Here is a 23,541-nt window from a genome sequence, read left to right as displayed (position 1 = left end):
TGAGGACCAAACAGAACCAGACAAAGCTTCTGCCACTTTACGCATGGGTTAACCTTCTCAAGACCAGGTACAACGCAGCTGACTCTGCTCCCGTCTACACTTGTTTTCATTTTCAATTTATTCAAAATGATAAATATATTGAAAACCATCTAGAACCAGAGGGGCACTTGGAGACCTCACAAATGAAAAATCTCACACCTGAAATATCAGGGGGAAAGTACAGATGGTGTCAAATGCACGATCGATAAGATGATGACATTTTGATAACTGCTTATCAAAACTGGAAAAAGGGCTTCCAAATACAATGATATTCATACCTTTCAACCTACTGCAGGTATTTCCTAAACTATCTGTAATATTCTTGCAACTCATATGTCAAGAAATGTTTCCACATTTATTACAAAAGGGAGAATAAAATCAATTCCTGGATCCTCCTCCTGATCTGTATCAGTACCTACATGTAATGGGTTCATCCTTGGGCCACGAAATATTTTTTTTCAAAAATTTGCATGTAAATTGATTCAGTAGTTTTTGTTTTATTCTGCTGGCAGACAAACAATTCAACCAATGAAGTTGGAGACCTCTCCGGTGGAGGTGATTTTTGTGGTCCAACACCTGAGGAGACGCCAGCCCAAGTCTGCGTCAGCGCTCTCCGTCGCTCTACTTTAGAACATGTTGAGCATATTAGATTTTCTACATTCTGATGCTCCTTCCTATCTTCCCTGTGGCAAAGAGATTAGATGTGAATCTCTGGGGAATAGATAGAGCATGGGAGCACAGCATGTCAATCAAAAAGCGAGAAATGTTCAAATTTGGAAAAGGCCTTCATGTGAGAGGTTCTGTTCAGAGGTTTTGTTCAGGGCGAGTGAATGAAGAAATGGGTAACATTTTTGCTTGATTTGTGTTGGAAATATCTATCTATCTATCTATCTATCTATATATCTATATATATATATGTGTGTGTGTGTGTGTGTGTGTGTATATATATATATATATATGTAAAATTTCTGCCTTATCGTTCACAGTGTTGATGAAGTGTGTGAGGAGCTGCGATGTACTGGGCTGCATGAGGTAGAAAACATGAATGACATCAGCAAATCGACGTTCTGCAGGGACCCGCTCTGTTCAGACACACTCGTCTTCTCCCAAAATCTTCCCATGGTGCTGAAGAGCAGCAGCATCACTGCGTCACATTCACTGAACATACAGGTAGGAACCCATGAGTGCACTGAGGCGAGTCAATATAATCACTCAGAGAAATTCACTTTGCTCTCCCGGGAAGTTTGTCGACAGGCTCAGGAAAGTCAAAATGATGTTTTAATTGTATAAGGAGGAGTGTGGTGATGATTTTAGAAAGGCTAAGAGGACAGAATTCACCATGGACTCTTCAATGGGGGAAAAATAGAAATCACAAAAATGACATTCAACTCAAAAGTATATTTTGCCCATTTGATTCTCACAAATGGGTGTTTTTGAGCTCACGCAAGCATTTATTTTCTCGTGTATTTCTTCTTTATGACTTCAGATTAGGGTTGCCAACCATCCCGTATTAGCGAGGACACCCCATATTTGAGCTAAGAGAGGCACATCCCAAATACGGGGTGTCCCGGCTAAAACAGGACGGTTGGCAACCCTACTCCAGATGTAGAAACAATACACATGTATAATTAGCTAACGCTATTGACAGCTAACAACAGCAAAACTGCCCAACACTCATTCATGGTAGCGCTGCACAGGAAGTGTTATAGTTTTTGTTTTCTTTGTTCAAATCAAAGTGTTTGTGGATGAAGAAGATATGGGTTGAGCTTGAGTTTGTAAATGGACGTTTGTAAGCAATTTTTCTGTTGTTTTGTTGCTATTGTTAGCTAACAGTAGCCTTTAGCTTCCATTTGTGAATACTTAAGGGAGAAAAAAACACTTATTGGGTGAAGTATCACTTCAAGGGAAGGGGAAAAGACAGTGCTGCACACATTTTTCTTGTAGCTGTCAAACAAAACTGAAGGTCTCCTCTAGAGGGTTCCTTTGTGATGTGAGTTTGTATACATGTGCTGATGAGGCCAGTTTTCTCTTTATTAGCTCAATTAGCGGAACAGCAGGCCATTTAGCTGACGGCTACAGTTAACTCAACACACATTCTCCTCGTTCCTCCTTGCAGGATAGGAGTGTGTGTGTGGCAGTAAATGTGTTACGCCCCCTGCTGTTTGATAATGGTGACGTCTTGGTGGCGGGGTCCTTCTCAGCGGGGACTGTGGCTCACATCGCTGTCACAGCCGCTGCTTGCTCAGGCCGAGTGCTAATGTGTGGTGCGGATCACACACCTTTGCAGGTAGAAGAGATACAGGAGCAACTAGCACAAATGGACATTAAAAGTAAGTAAGTGAGAAGGATGCTGAAAAATTAAGCTAATTAAAGGTACAGTGTGTAGGATCAAGTGACATCAAGATGCAGACTGCATTCCCTCATCTTATTCCTCTTTTTCCAAGCATGTAAGAGAATCAACAGTAGCCAGCTGGCTAATAAGTTTATAATCTAATAAGCTTTTCAACATAAAATTATACTTACAAAGACTTGTTGACAATGGGGGGAAAAAATGAAACTGGTTGCTGCAGGGAACAGCGTAGGATTGACCCTGAAACCTCTGATTACAAAGACCACAAACATGGAGGGCTAAAAGAAAGAGAACCTGCTTCTAATGTGGGTGTCCAGGTGTTAAACAAAAATTTGTTTAGGTCATTATACGCAAATGAAAATATAACTGTGAATATTGAATTGTATTTATCATATGATATTGAAATCATCAACCCTACATTCTACAAACAGCACCTTTAAAATAGACAGATAACTGTATAGTTATGAGATAATACCTGAAGGTTACTCAATGCTGGTTTTGTAATTGATGGGGGTTCATGTCCCTGTGTAGATGTTCGCATCCTGTCAGAAGCCTTCTGTGGTCTGAATGAGAGGGACAACTCAGCCCAGCGTCTAAAGGTCATCATAGTGCTTCCTCAGTGTTCGTCCTCTGCCCTCAGCGACCCCGTACCCATCATCCACTCTGAACATGGAGGTAGGTGACAAACAAATCAAGAGCTCCACTCTCTATCATCCATGGTCATAAGTCATTTCCTGTCAACGCAGAAGCTGCAGCTAAAAGAGTGCACAGCTGAGTCAATCTTATCCACACTTGTCTGCTACTCTTTTTTTTCTTTTTTGGGGGCTCTGACACAGTGTGACATCACTTCTCTTGATCTACAGTGACACAGTTGTCACTGAGCATGAAACCAAATATATAAAAAAAAAAAAAAAAGGCCAAGAAAGAAGGGGGAGAGGTGAGGGGGGCGAGATTGAGTGAGTAAAGAACATTTTGTCAGTTAGTAGGTTTGATGGGAATTTGAAGACTAGCGTGCTCGTTGTTGTCTCTTTAAAAATAATATCCATTCTCTTGACAGACGTGGACTTGCTGGAACATTTGTCACACGGCTCGGTTTCTCAAAGCAAACTGTGTGAACTGACCACCCAGCAGACCCGGCTACTAGCACACGCTGTCACCTGTGAGTGTTCAGTGTGCCTACGCACGCGCCCGCACACACACGCACACACACATACACACACATACGTACGCAAATAAACACCAAAGATGCTGAGTTGAGGTGTCTCTCCAAAAAAAGTAACATCAACATACATACTTTGATGACACTGTAAGGAGTAACACAAGTTCTTTTTTGGGGGGGGGGGGCGTCTTTTGACTTGGAGGACTTTTCCCCTCCAGAAAACCCTAAAACAGGCAGACTTTTGGGTCCGCAGTGTATCAAACCAAGAGTTGGCCCCGGCTCCAGTCATGCGCAAGGCCTCTGAGAGTCTCTGAGTGTGTGAATAATGTGCCTCAGAATATATTCCAAAATTAGCAGGATGTCCCTTTTATCATCTCGTTACAAAAAGAAGGTACACTTGAGATAAAAGTGAGGATCTTTGCTTTATTACATCGTAGGAGCCATGGCCCCAACCCTAAAACAAGAGCGCTACACGTGTTACATTTTAATGTGCAAATGTTACATATTATGTCCTTAATGTTCAACTTTTTCAATATATTCTCTCTTGGTTTTTATTTGTTAGTCCCAAAGGTTCAGACTGTGGTGTACTGCACCCGCTCAGAATATCCTGAGGAAAACGAACAGCTGGTGAAAGGAGTGTTAGAGAAAACACACACTCCCTCCAAACTGCTGCCATTCAGGTAAACACACGCCGCGCAAGTATTACTCCTCTGTTCAAGGCTATTTAAACATGTAATTAGTCACTGGCTAACACACAACACAGGAGGCTGGGGAAGCTCTGCTGCCTTCACCTCAATCTCATGTAAACATTTACTAATTACTTAGTTATTAGAATTATTAGAATAATTATGCTTTCACATTTGATTGGATTCTGTCAGTCAGGGAGATTAATTTTCCTCTTCTTACACCTATAAAGCTGTCTTGTGTGTACTCAGTCTAAAAAAAAAAGAAGAGATTTTGCAATTACCCTCCTGACGAATCCCCTCTCATGTCTTTAAGATTCATCGCGAGGAAGATCAGCTTTGTAAACTTCAGTTTTTCTATTTTGTTTGGGGTGAAAGTGCATTCATATACCCGGTAAAACTAACAGTAGTTGATATAAAAACGTTTCTCGTACAATTTTTCACGTGCGTAGCCACTGTGCTTCCATCTCAGGGTGAACGGGCCGATATTCCCTGATGACACCCACTCAGGAGACACCACGGATTCTAAGTTCTTCAGACTTCAGTCGTCTCGTTTCACCAACGGCTGCTTTGTAGCTCGTCTGTCCCGACAGGTGAGAGACTGAAACAGAGTAAAAGTGAGAAAGATGTCAACGCAAATTTTGTGTGTGAAGTCTGAAGGCGAATTGAGGATTGGCGGTGTGTTTGTGTTTGTGTTTGTGTGTTTGCTTCCAGAGGTGCTGATGCTGCACTTTTGTACTGTTTGTCTGCCAGGAGGTAGGCCAGCACTGCTTCTCTGAATACAAACGCACACACTCACTCACACTCACACACACACACACACACACACACGCACGCACACACACACAAATAATGTTGCTCTCTGAACCACTGCTGCATCATGCCAATACTCCATAAAGCAGACCATTTACAGATGAAATACGCCTGAAACATTTTAGCGTTTACAGCAGAGATGAATATTGTTCCAGCCTCCCTCGACCCCTCCAGACATGATGTGTCACATCTATCTGCCCCCTCATCGTTCTGCACTCATAAACAGAAGAAAAATACAACTGAAATAAATGAGATGCTGCTCTTTAAACCCCCGCAGCTCAAAAAAAAAAAAAATGTTGCAGGCAGGAGACTACAGCTGCATGTGTCCAGTGGCAGTACAGTAAAAGCTAACGATCATATGTCTAATTAGCTCAACATTCATTCTTGGAGAGAGTGAAATCATACGGGAGCCGCAGCCGCACCGACACAGAGCTGCTTTACAGCTGCTCAGATGAATGACTGCACGCTCGTCAAGCTGCTGGAGGACGATTTAAGAGGAAGCATCTGATATACAGTAGATGCGTGGCAGCCAGGAGAGACCGCAGGTGAGAGCGAGAGAGCGAGAGGCAGCAAGACGTCTCCTTGAAAAGATCAGTTCCAAAACTCAGAAAAAAACACGGGAAAAATGAAGGCTGAAAGTTTGAGCTTAGCCACTCTGACAGGCTGCTTTTAGTTTTGTGTATTTTAGTTACTGTAGCTGTTCACATTCTAACACACAATGTAAATCTGGTCAAAACTGTGGAATTTACACATAACATAAGCTGATGTTCAGTGGGACGGTGGTGCAGTGGTCAGCACTGTCGCCTCACAGCAAGAAGGTTCTGGGTTTGAGTCCCGGCTCCATCACAGGATCTTTCTGTGTGAGTCTGCATGTTCTCCCTGTTCCTGTGTGGGTTCTCTCTGGTACTCCAGCTTCCTCCCACAGTCCAAAGACATCAAGAGGGGAAGAGGCTGATTGATACTCTAAATTGACCGTAGGTGTGGCTGTGAGAGTGAATGGTTGTCTGTCTATATGTGTTGGCCCTGTGATGGACTGGTGACCCGTCCAGGGTGAACCCCGCCTCTTGCCTGAAGGCTGCTGGGATAGGATATAGGATAGGCTCCAGCCCCCTGCGACCCTTATCAGGATAAGCGGAAGTAAATGGATGGATGGATAAGCTGCTGTTATCAAAGGAACCTGATCTCACGAAGAGCCACACTCGTGCCTCAGTGGTATTTATGCTAATGATAGCATGCTAACACGCTCACAATGTGGCCTCGTTCCCAAAGCATTCATACACACAAATGTTGTCATATATACATTTAAGGACTTTTTAGCCTTTAACAAACTGAATGAATGGATGGATCTACTTCACACTCATCCTGAGGCAGACTTAATTGCATGAACCAAATGAATGGATCAAAAAATGAATTCATATCTACCAAAATCCATATAGGAGCTTTGGTAATATTTTGGAGTTGCAAAAATATGCAAAAGAGGTGACAGACACATAAAGAACAAAACACAGAATAAAAGCAAAATAAGGACATACTTCTCATGTCATACGTGACATCACCTCTCGAAGACATTTGTTGAATTGAATGTTCATTTTGTTCCAAGTTACCTTTTTCGTATCATGGTAGCAGTTGTGAGGTTTACTCATGAATGAAAGCAGAGTGAACAGATTAAGATAAATCATCCATTTTACATTCGACAACAGGAAGGTTTACATGGAGTCACAGCCTGTGTTTAGAAGTCACTCCATGTGTTCTTCTCCCTTGTGTCTGCAACATCGAACAAAGTACTTGTGTGTGTTTGTGCCTGCTGCTGAATAAGAACTGTTGCAATTCTTAATCGATGAATTATATTGAACTCTCACAAGGCAGACATCTATCCTCTAACACTGAAATATCTCCGCAATGAAAGACATTCATCGAGTAATAACTCTGAAAACCCCTTAACTTTTCATCCAGGTTTGCTCACCTTGGATGACCCTACATCGCACCTCCTGTGTCACCCTGTTTTCATAGCGGGTGCTCCAGACTCTCTCTCAGCTGGAGGTGATAATCAGGCTACAGATATGTCGGGATCATATTTAATCAGCACCGTGACTGGCAAAGAGGGCGATAGATGCGAGAGGGTTGACACCTGACTTCCCTCTCACACTGGATCATGTGACTCTCACATCACGAACACACACTTTATTAACCGTTTATATCTGCTGCTACATACTGAATGAGTAGAGGCAACGTTAGCACGCTTTTATTCCTGTCAGACCAACAACCTCACCATTTAGCGTGCTTATTGATTTCAATTTATATATAAAATGAACATTGTGTATGATTTCATTCACCTCCGTTTCCCTTTAAGTGTAAGTAGAAATATTTTTAGATATATAATGACATAAAAAACAATCTAATGTGGAGTTATTCTTTCAGAAATGTACTAATTGTAATTGTATTGTATATTGTGCAGTTTAATGAGCAACACAAATTAATCCTACATAAATGTACCAAGAAGGTGTTACACTGACATTGTGGATTTTCTAATTCATTTTGGAGTTTTCGTTTGTACCTGAGTGGACTCACTTTTGTTGTTTAATATTCCCTAAAGTTCGCCCTCATTCCTCGCGTTTGCTGAAGACCTTTTTTTTTTTTTTTTTTTTAGTTCTTGTTTTATTTTGAAATGCACGTCCCACCTTTGTCCGGCATTGCTTAATACTTCCCGTCTTTTTCTTGTTACTTGTTTCTCGGTCTTCGCCGATCACGTCCCTGTTCTTTGTGTCTCTGATCCGTTTCTGTTTTTGTAATTAGTTGAGTTTGTTTATTTTCTCTGTTTCAGTCATGGTCCCGACTGTTTCTGCTCTCTCGTGTCTTTGTGCCTTTCCTCTGATTTTGTTAGTTTCTTTATATTTAGGTTCCCTTTGTCGTTGTTTATATTGAAGATCTTTCAGTCCCTTCTCTCCTGCCTCGTCCCCTCTGCTCCTGACAGCAGTTCCCTCATGCCTCAGGTGCACCTCTGATTTGCAGTTGCTAAAATCTATAAGTTGTAAAGTTTCTGCTAAATACAGTGAGCCGGAGGGAGGAGACGACTGTGTCCCTCCCGATCTGTAGGGAGGTTATGAAACCTCCAGTGATCTCCACCTCCTTCTCCTCCTCTGCAGCTTCACTTTATAGCCGTGGTTCATTTTTACTGCGTCATGTTTTGTTGTATAGATCTTCTTGGCGCTAAGCTACCCCCCCTGGGCCCAGTAGTTTTTATGTGTTGTACCTTCACATCAAATCTTAAACTGGTCTTGCTTTTTCAGCCTGATCCCACGAAGGTGGAATCAGTTCAGGATGTGCTGGCAAGGGCAGCAGCAAAAGGCCTCCTGGGTGGAATAATTCTTGAGCCATCAAACCCTGGTAAGAGGGGGAAAAGCAAGAAGGATCACATGGTTTCATCCCCCTCCACCGGGACTGGGAACGATCCCGTACATTCAGACCATGAAGGGGACAAAAGTGAAGGAGGTGTGGAGGAGGGGAAAGAGGAAAATAAGGGAGGAAACAGATTAAGGAAGATAAAAGGACTTAAAGGGCGAAAACTGAAGATCAAACGGCGAGCCAAGAGGACTCAAACGGCCTTCAAGCGCCATCCGAGAGGTCAGGAGAAGACGCCAACAAAGAAACGACATCCGCATCACAGGAGCCGTCCAATAAAAAGCAAAGCAAGACGGATCCCTCATCTTACTCTGACACTAATATCCTCAATAAAACCCTCCAGCCACACGCCTCCTATAGCAGCCCTGACAGCATCAGCCACTGCTGCCTCCACTGGAGGACCCCCCTCCCCTGCCGGTCCTGCACCACCACCCCCTCACACATCCTCCAAGCAGGTGCTGAGGCAAAACACACAGCCTGAGAAAGCAGAGAAGGATAAAGTTGAACCAGGAAGGCACAGGGAGGAGGTGGGACGCAGGAAGGCTGTGGGAGTGGTGCGTCTCTCTCCCAGCCTCCATCACCGGTCCTCCAACCCAAAACTGTAGAGACCTTTGGAGATGAGAGACACGGATGTTCATATGCAACGTTCAGTGCAGTACAAGTCCATAAATCAGGTATCTGCTGACACTTCTGGAAGAAAATCTAGAAAGAAAAGTTAAAAAAAATAAGGTGCTTTCGTCCCTGAAGAAAAGTAAATACAGTTACGTGTTCGTGCTTTAATTTCTAGAGAAATTAAAAGAAAAAAACACGGGATTCAGATAATCGTTAAACATTCCCCTCAAACTGAATTTCATTTCATCTGGCCACCGTTGCACATCAGAGGGTGGAGCTTTTCTGTTGCCATGGCAACACCATCTCACTACACTCACATGGTCGCCAGATAATTAAGAATTCAGTTACGCAAATAAAATGTCTTTTGTGTATTTAAGGTTTAAAATGCATTTTGAAAGAGGCCCAAATTAATCAGACAAATCACACAGCACCCTAGTCAGAGTCTCACCTCCTCAGAAGGTAATGAGCTGATGAATATCCTGAATCAATCAATTATCCAGCCTGACAAACACACACATACATGAAAGAGTTCTATTTTATTATTATGCTGTTTATTCTCACAATTGGTTACATTGATAAAGCGTACAAATCAGTGAGCAGCAAACAGAAGCCAACACATCCATCTGTGACAAATGGAGTGTGTGTCTTTGTTGTTTATGAGTGTGAGCTATAGAGGTGCCGGGAGTCCACTGCTTCATCATCGTCATCCTCCTCAGAGCGGCGGCGGCGGCGGGCTCCCGGCCCTCAGTGCGCTGTACAAGGTGAAGATATATTTCCTTAATCTGCGAAGCCGAGCCTGTTGTAGCATTGTGAGTTAACCAGGGACTGAGACAATGACACTGAGTCAAGAGACTTTACTTGCCTCAACTAATAAAATCAGTATATACCTTTATAAAATAGAATAAATAAAATAAAAATATTTCTGTTCAGTACATACAGTCATTCTTTCAGACGTCCATGGGCATGCAAGGCTTGTAACCACTTTCTCCAGATCAAAAGAATGCATAGATAATTGCTCATTCAGTATCAACGGAATTGACAACTGTGGGAATTTTCACCTCTCCTTTTCTTCTTTTTCATTATTTGCTCTTGTATTTTCTTATCTACAACAATGTATATCAATATTTTACACTTTGGCCATTTGGTGAGTTCTCAAAAAAAAGAAGAAGAAGGAAAAAAGGCATTTCATTATAAGAAAATGACAGGAAAAACATTCAAAATGAAAGTATAGCTTATAACAATGATTAATGCCAAATGTTACATTATAATGGATATTATGAACACAATATTTGTCATCTCATTCACATTTCAACATCCGCGTGATAGAAAGAAAATGATGTGGCTTCATTTCTCGACAAAATCTCAGTAACACTCCTAGATCCTGCGACCCACTGATGTCATGATGGACCCCCCCGCCCCCATTACGCTCACCTGCTAAGCTTTCAGTTTACACATGACATGAAGTCTCATTGCTCATTTCTGAAACGGCAGGTTGTGAATGCACACAGACGCAGGCAGCTACTCTCTCTGCTGACTGCTAGGATTTTAGCTAACGTTGAAACTCAGTTCAGAATATTTTCTCTGAATTCCTGCAGTTTCAAACTGATTTGTTTTAAATATGCGGAATATTTCTGCTGCTTAAATTTCTGTTTATCAAAAAGATATGAGATACGGTTCAATAAAGTTGTAATGAAGTGTTGCATGATGGGAGCTGTTGTCTTTATTGTTAACAACTCTGGCAGAAATGGTTTTTCATGAAGGAGGCCATGTATGAAAGGTTTATTCATCTTGTGTCATTTCATTGTAGTGAAATAACCGCAAGTAACGTTGGCTAACGTTACGTGAACAGGCTAAGTTTTGACTATGCATGTGCTAATGTGGGTCAGCCTGTTAGCCATAGCCCCAACAATTACGCTGGAATCACGAGCGCGTTGTTGCAGCAGCTACAGTGGTGACAGTATCTGACGCCGTTGTTGGACGACCAGATGAAACGTACCATTATCTGGAATAACAAAGACATCTCTGGATTTGAACTGTTGAAAACACATGGGATTATGAAAGTGTATGACACAAAATACATAACCTGACTGTGGTTGCCTCCTGAATGCAGAGATATTTGAATATCAGCACGTCAGATATTGTTCATTTTGTTGATCATCATCCGTCTGAAGGAGGACACTTGTATCAGTCCAGTTTTGCTCGTGTCTCTTTTGCTTCTTAACATTGTGGTACATGCAGGATTGATGGGCTTTTCCATACTGTCATGTGTACACTTAAAGCTGACAGGGATCACATGATTCTGTTGGTTACTTGTATATGATGTAACAACTGCTGTGTGTGTGTGTGTGTGTTTGTTGGGGAGGAGCTAGCAGTGTTGAAGTGAGATTCTTGTGAGCATAAATCACAGAAAACAGACCAGACGCTCGTGATCCTGTGGCACTGATGCAAACAGACCAACAGTTAAGTACGAAGGTGATGGACAAAACAGAAGGCGTATTCAAGTGAACAGAACCCTGGAGACAGACAGATGGCAGCCCAGGAAAGTCCTGTTAGTTTGAGTCAACATGCCTTTGTTGGTTTTCCTCTTCGCCGAGGCTGGAGGTGAGCGCTCGCTCTTCTTCCTTCTCACCTCCTCAGTTCAAATCACAGCTCTGAACAAAATCATTGCAACCACACACAAGTATAAAAGCACATTCCTCCAGCTTGTCTCATATCGCTGATACATGTCTGATTTAAAGGAATAATCAGTCAGATTTCCTCCAGCATGTGTATCAAAGAGCAGCAGTCAAGTACTGGATACCAGAGAGAGTGTGGGGAGTAAGGAACACTCGTGTGTCTTCCTCCATTATGGCTATCATCTGTCCTTTTCCAAAGGGTAACAAAAACAGTCAAAACACAACTGGAAGTACATGGAAGATGCTTCAGGTGAAAGGTCACCGTTCGTCTGGCTGAGTCTTGCACAGCTGACGAGAAACAAAGAACGACGAAGACAGGAAAAACAATGTGGCTTCTGATTTCTCACCCCTTCATTCTCTGAAAGCAGCAGCAGTGGATAGAACGTTTCACTGTGGTAGAAAAAGTTCATGCAGGATCAGTTGAACAAGTGTGCTGTAGACCCACAACAAGCTCTCCAGTCCGTTCGCTCCCTCTTCTTTGCTTCCTGATAACAGCGTCGCTTTCAGAGTTCCTTCCTTCCGTGTTAAAGTCTACTGTGTATTTAAGAGGAATTGGGGGGGGTTCGGGGCACTACAGACTGACAGGACAACCAGGTGAATGACAGAGGGTGTGGCCAGGTGTGCAAGGTCATGCTGGCAGCACAGACACAAATACAATGCGAGCATGAAGAGATGAGCAGTGTGGGCAACAATGAGATCGCTCATCGCGCACGCACGCACGCACATACACACGCACGCACGCACACACACACACACTTCCTACTTCTTTGTTCTTCAGGTTTGCTCTCTTGTCTTGCTCCTTCTCTGTGCTGACGGAGAAAGAGAAACTTCTATGTACACCATCACCTTTGTCCCTTTGCCCGTGTGGAGATCATTCATCTCACTTGTTTTGAGGACACAATCTGCAGCTCAAGAACTCTTGAGGTAAAATTCCTATGTGCTCCAGAGAGCAAAAATCATGAAAGGATTTCCAAAACCTTTGGGCTTAACGGTGTTTCCATGGTTATGTGAATCTGTGGTAGCGTCAATTTTTCGGCAGCGGTGGGACTAGTTACCATGGTGACAGGGGGTCGTGGTAGGGAGTCGGTGGTGCTTAGCTGTGGTTACTGCGGCAACTCTGTTACGGGTCTCTTCTGTTTTAGAGTGTCGATGAGGGACAGGACACCTCTCTTTACGCTGGTCGAGACCCGGCGGGACACTGAGTCTCCGGTTGGTGAGGAGCCACAGGCCTTCTGAGAGAGGGGGCGAGCGACCAAACACTTCTGGTACCGCAGCTGGGGAGGGAGGGAGGGAGAGAGAGAGAGAGGGAGCAAGAGGGAGAAAGAGAGATAGAGCAGTAGAGGTGTTGTAAAGAATAGAGATTTACAGTTGCTGAGTGTAGGGCTGTTGAGGTGTGTGTGTGTGTGTGTGTGTGTGTGTGTGTGTGTGTGTGTGTGTACCTCTGTGTGATGCGTGTGTTGCAGAGTGGAGGCTGTGATCAATAGTAATGACTGATGACTTGTCATTGCGAATCAGATTTAGTGTTTGCGTGTGTGTGTGTGAGGTGTGTGTGTGTGTGTGTGTGTGTGTGTTTGTGTGCCCACACCAATATATAATATTCTGATGTGTGATCAAAAGCAAGGCCAGCAGCTGACTGATCTTGTGACTTCTACCCAGCTCAGACGATGAAGAGGAAGACGAGCAACACTAATAGTCTGAAAACAACACTGAGGGAATTCTGGGATGCCATTATTGACAGGTGATTATTATTATCATCATTACAGTGGCAAATATGAGGTACGTGTCCTCAATAAAAAAGTTTTCCTGGAGAGGAGGACAGCAGTCATGGCAAACATTTATCTTTTAGGTTTAACAGAAAAATCGATACTCAATATCTGTCTGTTCTCTTTCAAAGACAACGGATGCTGTATTTTAACTTTAGGTGGCTTCTCTTGATTTGAATGCATGTTTTACACCAACTGCACTTTGTCAGAGGGCCTCATTACATCCTGAAGAGAGCATATGGGTCGGACAGTAAAACACCCATCTGTCAACACTGAAAACCCGACCCAGGCTAAACTACTAGCAAGGACAATGGCTTTGAAGGAAAGTGAGGCTCTAAATGCCTACGCCTCCCTTTACTTTAAGTGAATGACTTTGGTTTAAATTTGCAATATGCAAGCATTTTGCATTTGGCACCTTAAGTTTAATTAAAAATCAAGGAAGCCTTTCAACAGAGCTCAATTCTGTGATTGAATTCAACGCCAGCTGGTTGCATTAAAGCTTGTGCATATTAAGTAATTTGTTTGCCGTTTTGACTTAATGCTTGACAACTTTGTAATTTTCTGAGTGCAAACAGGTCCTAAATGCAATCCATCAATTTAGTTGAGGAAAAGCTGTTGTGAAAAAGACGTGATATGAAATGAAGACTATAGGATTTTTGAATGGGTTTTAGGTTAAATGCCAGAAATAAAGGTCAGCTGTGTACACTTGCCTTACCATATTTTAATATTGTGTTCAACTGGCGAATTCTCTCAGTGACTCACCATACAAGCTGCCTGTACGGCCTCGGACACACTCCCAGCATTTGGCTCACACCAGAAGACGTGACAGTCGAAACGGTGGCCGCCTGCATCCATGATGAAGGCAAACGTGTGCACGTCATGACCAACACCCATGAAAGACAGGAAACGCACACGACACTCCACCAGCACTTCTGTTTCATCCTGGTTGGAAACATTAGTGTATGATGTTATATACCTGCACAGTATATTACTTTGAAACAAGTATGACACATTTTAGAGGAACAGAATCAACGACTATATTTGGGCTTTGTAATCAAAGTTACATAAATTCAGACAGCACAGTTGCCCAGTAAACCTGCCGCATCCTATTAAAAAGGCCCACTTGAGCAGCCGGGGTGTTACTGCTGACATCCTCTATGCTTGATTATGCTAATAAAGGATTGTTCAATACACAATAAAGTGAAATCTTTCACCTCAAGTCTGAAAAGAGCGTGTGTATCAGTTTAAAATATCTATATTGAGTCGAGAACGGGTAGAATGGGTCCTACCACGAATTACGTTGAACCGAATTAAAAACAGCTGATGAAAGCGAGCCCTCACAATTCTCTTGACTTGTTTATTAAAATTAATTAAGTGTCAAGGCAAAACACCCATATTTTTTACTTGTGTGCAAATCTGGAGATGAGGGCCCTCGCTTGGGTTAATTACACTCCTAGGAGGGCAAAATATAATCGTTGAAATCATTTTTTTTTTTTACACAGTTCTGCAGAGACTCTGATTATATATGCCTGAAGCAGGACAAAATGCAATGTGATGCACAATTAACATCGTAACTGTAGCTGCTCCTAATTGAATACATGCAACAACTGTTATACACATTTTATGCATGCAAGTGTGTTTCAACCATCAGGTTTGACTGGTAGGTAAAACTGCATGTCGTGCATATGAGTGACATCAAACATCGTGTTTATAAACGACATGAACAAAAGGAAACATACAGTATATAGTGAAAGTAAAAGAGGCCCTGAAATTGAACCTTGAGGAATGCCACATTAACCAGGTGCTGTGGATGAAGCTCATATAAATTCATCTTGATGTTAAATTTGTTTAACTTCTCATTCACACGAGGAGGCACACCAGCTCAACACTGGGCCATGAAGACAGTCTTCAGCCTTCAAGTTTTTTAAAACTGTCATTGTTTGAAAGGGTCAAAACCAGACTGAAATTTATAATAAGTGTTCAACTTGCTACGATATGCGGAGACTCAAGGAGGCTAAATTTCTTTCGGGGAGGTTGTAAAATTGCATGTGTCAAATTTGAAGCAAGTTACCCATTTATGACCATAAAAATAAAGGAACAGATTGTGACAAAAGGCTTCATGGGACACTGTCTAAGGGACAACGGGTGGTGTCCAAGTGACAACAGGGGGAGCTGCATGAGGCTGCTGGAGAGGTTTGATTGAATGAAGTGAGTCAGCGGGATCAGAGGGGGATGAGATGGGGATGAGATGGGAGGACTTATATTGCCAATTTTGTTAATGAAGAAATGCATAGGTTTCAACAGTGGAGGCAGGGGTGGTAATAGAAGCAATAGTAGGATTTAGAATGGAAAATTGGAAGCCTGCAGGCATAACTGTTAATTAAATCACCTTTATCTTATACATTATCGGTCTTAATGGAGCAATAACTTATGAACAATCTTTGAAAATGTCATGTAAGACCTGGAGTTTGTCTTTTTTCCATCTGTGCTCTGCCCTCCTACAATCTTGTCTGAGAGCATGTGGGGAGTCATTCAACCATGCGGAACTAGACTTGAGTTTTAAAAAGGAGCTGCAAGGTCCCCAAGTGTCAGGATGAGTTGAAAAAAAGAGCTCACCCTCTCAGTGTTGGTACAGGAGTGAAGGACATTGAAGACACGAGAAAGTAAGTGAGCAAGAACGTAGTAGAGAGATGGTCAAAATGGAAGGAGTGGGGTTGGGAGATTGTGGTAGGGGGGCAAGACAATGTGGATTCAAATATAATCATTAAAATGGTCAAAAATGGCTGCATCAACAATTTCAAGGTCTTGTGTGTGACCCCTTTGATAAATTGGACCGGACACTGATTGAATTACATTAAAAGAGTCCACAAGGCATGAAGATTTATTAACCACAGGTTTGGATGGGCAGCGGTCGCAAATGTTGAAATTCCCCCAAATCAATAATTTATCAGTGTGAGTGGCGAAATGAAAGAAGATCAGATCTGGATGAAGTTATTGTTTTAGTCTGTTTAGGATAAGAGGATGCCATCGGGTTGGATAGGATAGAGTCGGGTAGGGCAGGATAGGGTGGGGTTTCTCAGGATGTCAGGAACAGTAGCTTCTCGATATGAAGGGCATGGCCATATTTACGATATGGACTATGGAGGTCAAGATCAAAATCAAAGTGTGTGTGGGAGGGGAAGGGGTAGCTCTGGGAATATGGAAGAAGCCGACCCATTTGCAGCAGTGCTGACTCAATGCCGCATGCAGGTGAGATGGGGAGAGTAGTTGTTGCGTGTCAGAGCTATAGCATGGCACCGAAGAGCCACAGGGAAGTTTGAAATTTGGGGAAAGTGGGCTCAGGAAAATCACCCATGTCTGCCCTGGGAGGTGATGAGACCCACGCCAAACCTCACCTTCTCTTCTGTTGCAGTCTTCAACCTCAACCCTCAACCCCAGATCTATGGGCCAAACAGAGCTTTAGCTCAAGCTGAACCCAGCCTTCCTCTGGAAAAACAACCAAACAGAAAAACCGCTCCTCCTCAGTGGTTTTGTGGATTGCCATTTTTCTGAGTGTTGAAGTGAAAAAAATAATGCCATGTAGCTTGACAGTGTCACACAATGATGACACAGTGATGAAATAATGAAGTGATGACTCTAGTGCAATCCTCTCTGAACATTTCAGGGGCCTGCAGTGTTTTTATATCAACTTGTAGGGTTTGACTGGAACCTCAATAGAAGTGATACCAGGTGCAATCACCAACTTTTTGGGGGGGGAAAACAAAAAGTTGAGTTCCAGGCATACAGTGGCAAATTAGCTATCAATTGCTAGTCAGCACAAGAGGAACCTGCATCAAAGACTCCAGTAACAAGCCAACGGAAAGGAACAAAGTAATGAAGTCAAAAACCCGTGAAGGCAACCAAAGGTGAGTGTCTGACCTTTTCCTTGCTGATGGTGACGGTAGCATCTGCTACGTTGAGAGCTACTGGAGTCCAGTCGTCTTTGTTAGAGGAACTAATGAGACTGTCGATGGCTCCATTCAGTATGTCCATGCCTGGATTAGAGAAAGTTGACAATAAACAAAATGAAATACCTGAATAAAAATATAATATATATATAATAACAACACAACATAAACTGTGCATGTCTGAAACCTACCTATTGGTCTGGCGACAGGCATCATCCCAAGATAGAGCACCTGAAACTTCTGAACCAGCTCTGTCTTTGGTGTGGGGAATTCTGCTGGGAAAAAAGCCACAAAAAACAAAAACGAAAATCGCTGAATGTAAACAGCTGACAGCAAACATTTCTAGAGGGTTCCCCGGGAGCAGCATGCCAGCCTAATAGCAGATCTTCATTTTAGGTTTACTGTTTATACCTGACAGACATTTTCTATTTAAGGAAAGCATGGAAGTGTTTAGATGATCTGACAGGATTGTTATTTGTTTAAGAAGATTGAAGTGAGCGAAAGGGAGAGATCTGTCCACACGTGGTTTTATGGATTGGATCTCAACCCAGAAATCTGGTCGTCGTGCAAAGACGGAGAATCTTCAAACCTAGTTGTTCTGCATTATCTCAAAAATGCACAAGCATCGTGGCTCTGCTCAAAATGTACTGAAATCATCACCCGTTTAAAAATCCTAAACATCAAACGTGTTTGAGAGGATCGTGGTGGCTCCACTGAGTCTGGGAGCAGATAAAGAGGTTTGAGATTGGATCTGTAAATCTTCACACAACACGATCATCTGGGCAGATAATTGTTTCCGTCTCGCTCTGAGCAGCAGTTGTGTGAATCGGACACGAGATCGGATCCCAAATTGTACTGATTATCCTGTTCGCTTCACTGAATATGCGTGCTAATGTCAGCTCTGAACAAAGGCTTAGCGACACCTTGAAACCTCTCCCGCAGAAATGCTGAGAACAGACTTTTTAGTGAAGTAGATTATATCTTGTGACCATCAGTTGAAGTTATTATTACATTCAAACTCATTTAAATTATTTTCACATTCACAGATTATGGATTTTTCAATAAGGAAGAATGAGAATGTAATTTCACTGAGGTAATTGAGTTTAGGGTTTTTGCGCACGCACGGGGGCGGGGGTGGAGGTGGTGGTGGTGGAGGTGGAGGTGGTGGTGGTGGGGGGGGGGTTCTTTCGGCAGAGACAGACACTGCAGCTGTTTGATTTGAGGAGCTGTCAGCAACACTGTGTATACAAATGAGACGCTATCTCATCATCGTGTCTCTTTGACAGAGCCCAAGAGAATATAGAACAGTTAGTGAAGACAGCAGACGCTTGTTGTTACCCAAACTGAGGACTGAATAAGAGAAGCAGAACAATAAAGTTTGAGGATATGATTCTGCCTTCACATCCCCTCAACTCTGAGCTCCTGCTTTGTCTCTGGAGTACAAGAAGGTTTGTCTCGCCGCTACTTGGCTGGCTACTTTCACCTTCCTCGTGGCTGTTAAAAATCAAGCACTTCCATTCACCTCTAAGCTGTAAATTTGATGTGTACGTTAGACAAGGAACACTAGCACATTATGCCACGCTGGCCTAAAATCTAATAACTGCATCCTGCTGATAAGGTCTGTTAGTAACGAATCTATAAAAATGCATCAGTTAGTTTAAGGCTCTGAGATACGCACTCAAACATCACAGTAATAAGGAATTATATTTAATGATAATTTTCAATGACCTGGTGGAGAGAAAACAGGTTTCATGTCAGTGGTACAACCCAGTGGTGGAGGAAGTACACAGTTCCTTTACTTAAGTAAAAGTAAACATACCAAGACAAGATAATACCATGGTCAAAGTAAAAATCTCTGTGTCACTGATGTCATGAACATCAAACTATTCAATGGTTCTAATTAGAGAAACTAATACGTCCTGGTAGCATCTCATTACCCAGGCCTAATAAACATATTAATCAAACTACATGAATGAACCTGCTTTGGCTATGCAACAACTTGAAAATGTTGGTTGTAAGAGCAGTAAGAACTGAACCCACTGAGTCAAAGCACCTCATTCATTCACTTCGGTTCTTCTCTTTCACCACAAACTCTGAGTACGATACTGTAGGTATGAAGCCTACCTTGTAAAGGGAGATCGAGTCCTGCCTGCATCCTGTCCTGGAGAGAGCCTCCTGCCATTGCTTTGGCATTCTTTCGCTCTGTCATTATCTGGAGGAGGGAGTGAAGGAAGGAGTACACAAAGAAGGACAGACAGACGGAGAAGTATGAGGAAACGGCATGTGGAAAACCACATACGGTCAAGGGAGGAAGAGGAAAGATGAAACGATGAAAGAGCAACTAAATGCCGAAGTGCTGAGGAAAACGTGGAGCAGCTTCACCCCTGATAATGTCATGCTGTCTGTTCATTTCACCTGGGGAGCACCAACACACACATAAACCAGGTCACACTCCTCTTTCCTGAAGGAGGGTAAAAGCCTTTTCCCGCAGTGCAGCTCACGTGCAAACTCGGATCCAGACAGATGAAAAGTCACACGCAAACGGCACACATAAATTATACATGATTTAATGTATTACAGAGTTTGTCGCAGCAAATCTGCACCTCAGCAACTCCTGCTGTGACCAATTCCCTGTCTTTTATATCCTTTCATCTGTGAAAATTCCACATTAAACAGCTTCAATATCCTATACAGGTTGACAGTAAAACCACTAGGACATTTAGGATTAACATGAAGGATGTGAGGAAGGACAAATAGCTCCGGCCCCACCTTTTCTCTCCAATGACATTTCAGTAGCCCCCCTTACTCAAAGGAATGCGAAAGTTTGGAAGACTTGTAGATTTTAAAAGAACTTATAAAAGTCAGCAGATCTCACAGAAAATTGTGAATCTGTGAAGCATCCTAATGTTTCCCAAATGAAATCTGACTAATAAATATGGTTTATGAGGACAAAAGTTCATTAATGTTGAGTGAGTTTAGTCGATAAAACAGAGAAGATAAAAACCTCTGTTTGCGGGGGGGTGGTGCAGGAAATGAGAGGTTTATCTTTGTTTTCTTTCTTTTTCTTGTTTTTTTAGACACGATTCAAAGATGAATTGGTAATCTGCTAAAAAAATAAATAAATAAATAAAGACCACACGCTTGAGTCGTTGTGTTGTTTTAGGTTTAGGAATCAGTGCTATTTTCTTCTGCTCTGCAGGCTTTAATGGAAGATTTTAGTGCTGGAAATGCATTCTGGTTGAAGAGAGTAATGGAGTAATGCAAGGAAGGAAAAGTCATGGAATCTAAAGGGAAAATCAGCTAAGACCACAAAGTGAAACAGTAACAACATCCTCATGTGACACGTTAAATTAAAAAAAAACAAAAACAAACAAACATTCATTTATGAGGTGAAATCTTCAATTGATGTGAAGGCAACAAGATCAAATCAAATTTCCAGTGATTTAACAATGCCACTTTTGAGATATTTTATATGATTCATGGGGATTTGCATGGTACACTAAAATGTTAAAATGCTACATGGACAAAGTGAAGAACCCATCGATGGTTTCATGCCACATATTTTGTAAAGCTAGGTCAAATGTGTAGGCACTACGAGGTACTTTCCCTAAGATTCCTCCAAAGACACTGTGGTGATGACCATCAGACCACATTTTCTTATCTCTCAGTCCAACCTGTCTGGTAGAAGCAACATTTCTTCCATCAAGTGACAGACTGGTTGAGTTTTAATCCCAGTCAAATCCTGATTTGGCCTTGCATATGTGTGTGTGTGTGTGTGTGTGTGTGTGTGTGTGTCTAAGTGTGCGTGGACCCCTCCTCCAGATTGAACCACTTACCCGGGAGCAGATCTCATGGAGGCTGGTGGCGATGGCTTTGGCTGGTGTGTCACAGCGGAACACATGACATTTCAGGATCCGTGTGTTTTTATCCCGTGCCACATATGCAAAGTCCCTAGGAGGAAGAAAAGAATACAACACACACACACACACACACACACACACACACACACACACACATACACACACACACACACACACACACACACAGGGTTACTGAGGATGCCCAAGTAGAGAAGGTAGAGGACAGTTTGCTGGGACTATTTTTGGAAGTAGCTGAAGACAAGTAAGATAAATGGTGAGTTTGTGATGTGTGTGTTTATGTGGACCCCTTCTGAGACTGACAGCACTTGGAGACAGATGAGAGATGGACTGACCTTTATCAGTCTGATGAATACACAACACACACACACACACACACACACATAGACACATTCAGGTCGATGGACCCCAGAGATCAATAGAGCAATGTGATGCAAGAGGGAGTTGAATAGAGTGACAGTGGAAAAAGAACTTTCCCCTGGGCCCATTGGAGCTGCAAACAATTTAACACCGCTGAATAGAAGGAATAAAAGAAGATGAAAAAAGAGAAGGAAGGGAGGGAAGGAATAAGGAATGAAGACTGAATATTTTGGAGAAGATATATAACTGCACCAGATTGTCCCGGTACAGCACGCACACATGCCGATTTACGTCAGAAATGCTTATAAAGTCAAACTAAATAACCTCCTTCAAGCTGTGTGCCGTACGATGTAATAGGAAGCACCGGCCTGAGAGGGAACAAGAGCTCAGAACTCCTCAGGGGGAGAAGTCTCTACACAAGATTCCTATTCCTCTGTGTGTGTGTGTGTGTGTGTGTGTGTGTGCGCGTACTTAAAAATGCTGGTAGACAGAGAAGGACAGAGGAGGTCACCTTCATTTCCTCAATCTCTAAGTGTGTGTGCACGGTGATACCGTACGTCACGAGGCACTTTGAAGTTTAGGAAAAATGAGGCACAGAGGAAATTAAACAATAAGGAATGACAAGAGATGATGGAGAGATACCGCAGGAGGTTTGAGGGAATGAAAGGAAGGAATGTGTTTACCTCTCTCTGAGTCCAAGGAAGCAAGGGAGGAAAAGAAGACAGTTAGAAGATGACAATGGAAAAAAACAAAGCTGTCATATTAAAACTACCCAAAGGGAAAAAGTGGTAAATATGAACAAAAAACACACGAGGTTGGCATTAAGATACACACTCAATCCTTCTGTTAATCCTTCTAGAGAAGCCTTAGCAGCAGCAATGCACTGAAGGAGAGCAGCTAATCTTGTAGTAAAATATTAAAAACAAGATTGAAAATGAAAAGAGGGGGACGGTTGCTGTTCTAAATAGCAACGATGAGCTTTTATTGGCTGCTGGGGGAGGGGGTTTGTATATCTTAAAAGAAGTAAAAGAAAATCTAAGGGCCACGAAAACACAGAGGTGAGTAAGAAAGCAAGTGAGAGGAATATTTAATATAATGAGAGAGGCGGAATGCTGGCAGAGGCAAATTGGAAGTGAGCTTGCAACAATGTACACAGCAAAGATAAGAGGGAAGATAAAAGTCTGAGGGGAAGAAAGAAAGAGAAAGAGAGGGAGAGGGAAAGAAAGGGAAGGGAGCAGTGAGAGTGGGGGAGTGATAGCTAATATAATCTTATCTTCATGCTAACACCACTGAAAATGTCAAGGTTGCTGTGGGGATTCGTAATCTCAATGGTGATAATGAGTTTCGTGCTACAGGGGAAGCGAGGGAAGGCGCTGGGGTATCACTCCTGTGCTGAGACATCCACTCCGGCCGTTCACAGGGAAAGACAGTGTGTGATGAGAGAAGGGGGGTGGATGATGGAGGGGGAAAAAAAAAAAATCCATGCTCCAACTTGGTTTTCAATCCCCCAAAAAGCGTTATTTTTTTCAAACTGTCGGCCAGAAAGACATAAAATATGATGTAAAATGGCAAATGAGTACAAGAATTTATTATGTCATTCCCATACATGTCTGGAAATTAAAAAAGGGAGAATTTCAAGTGCAATATAGAGAAAGAGGGTTCAGATTAATCCCTTAATTATATGTCTATGCATATCCAGCATTGCTAGTTTAGCCATCCACATGCAAACCAAGAAAATATTTCCTATAATTCCAGTTGAACATCTGAATCAGCAATAAAAACCAAACGAGAGGCACAGCAGCATCCCCTACACGCTGAGGCCTCTTGGTGTCTGGGCTTTCCCTTCCTTTTCCTGCTATTTCA

General features: G+C 42.5%; 1 protein-coding gene across 5 annotated transcripts in view; it reads right to left on the bottom strand.

The window, feature by feature from the left end:
• Positions 1-9,581: 9,581 nt before the first annotated feature.
• The window catches only part of apbb2b (amyloid beta (A4) precursor protein-binding, family B, member 2b), a 52,926-nt gene continuing 38,966 nt past the window's right edge, over positions 9,582-23,541 (bottom strand). For 4 of the 5 annotated variants that reach the window (XM_086211507.1, XM_086211511.1, XM_086211509.1 and 1 more), the window contains 6 exons: positions 21,277-21,391; positions 19,565-19,652; positions 17,632-17,715; positions 17,412-17,527; positions 14,256-14,435; positions 9,582-13,004 (listed from right to left, as the gene is read on the bottom strand). In XM_086211507.1, the coding sequence (XP_086067633.1) occupies positions 12,834-13,004; positions 14,256-14,435; positions 17,412-17,527; positions 17,632-17,715; positions 19,565-19,652; positions 21,277-21,391 (754 nt within the window). In that variant the 3' untranslated portion in view covers positions 9,582-12,833. The remainder of the gene's footprint in view (positions 13,005-14,255; positions 14,436-17,411; positions 17,528-17,631; positions 17,716-19,564; positions 19,653-21,276; positions 21,392-23,541) is intronic. The other variant, XM_086211510.1, reaches the window with a different exon arrangement.

This window comes from Aulostomus chinensis, chromosome 8 (assembly GCF_037954235.1).
Source record: "Aulostomus chinensis isolate RoL2024-O1b breed Wild chromosome 8, RoL_Achi_v1.0, whole genome shotgun sequence".
Classification (NCBI taxonomy): Eukaryota; Metazoa; Chordata; class Actinopteri; order Syngnathiformes; family Aulostomidae; genus Aulostomus; species Aulostomus chinensis.
The sequence above is the reverse complement of the archived record's forward strand: the minus strand, read 5'-3'. Positions and strand labels throughout refer to the sequence as shown.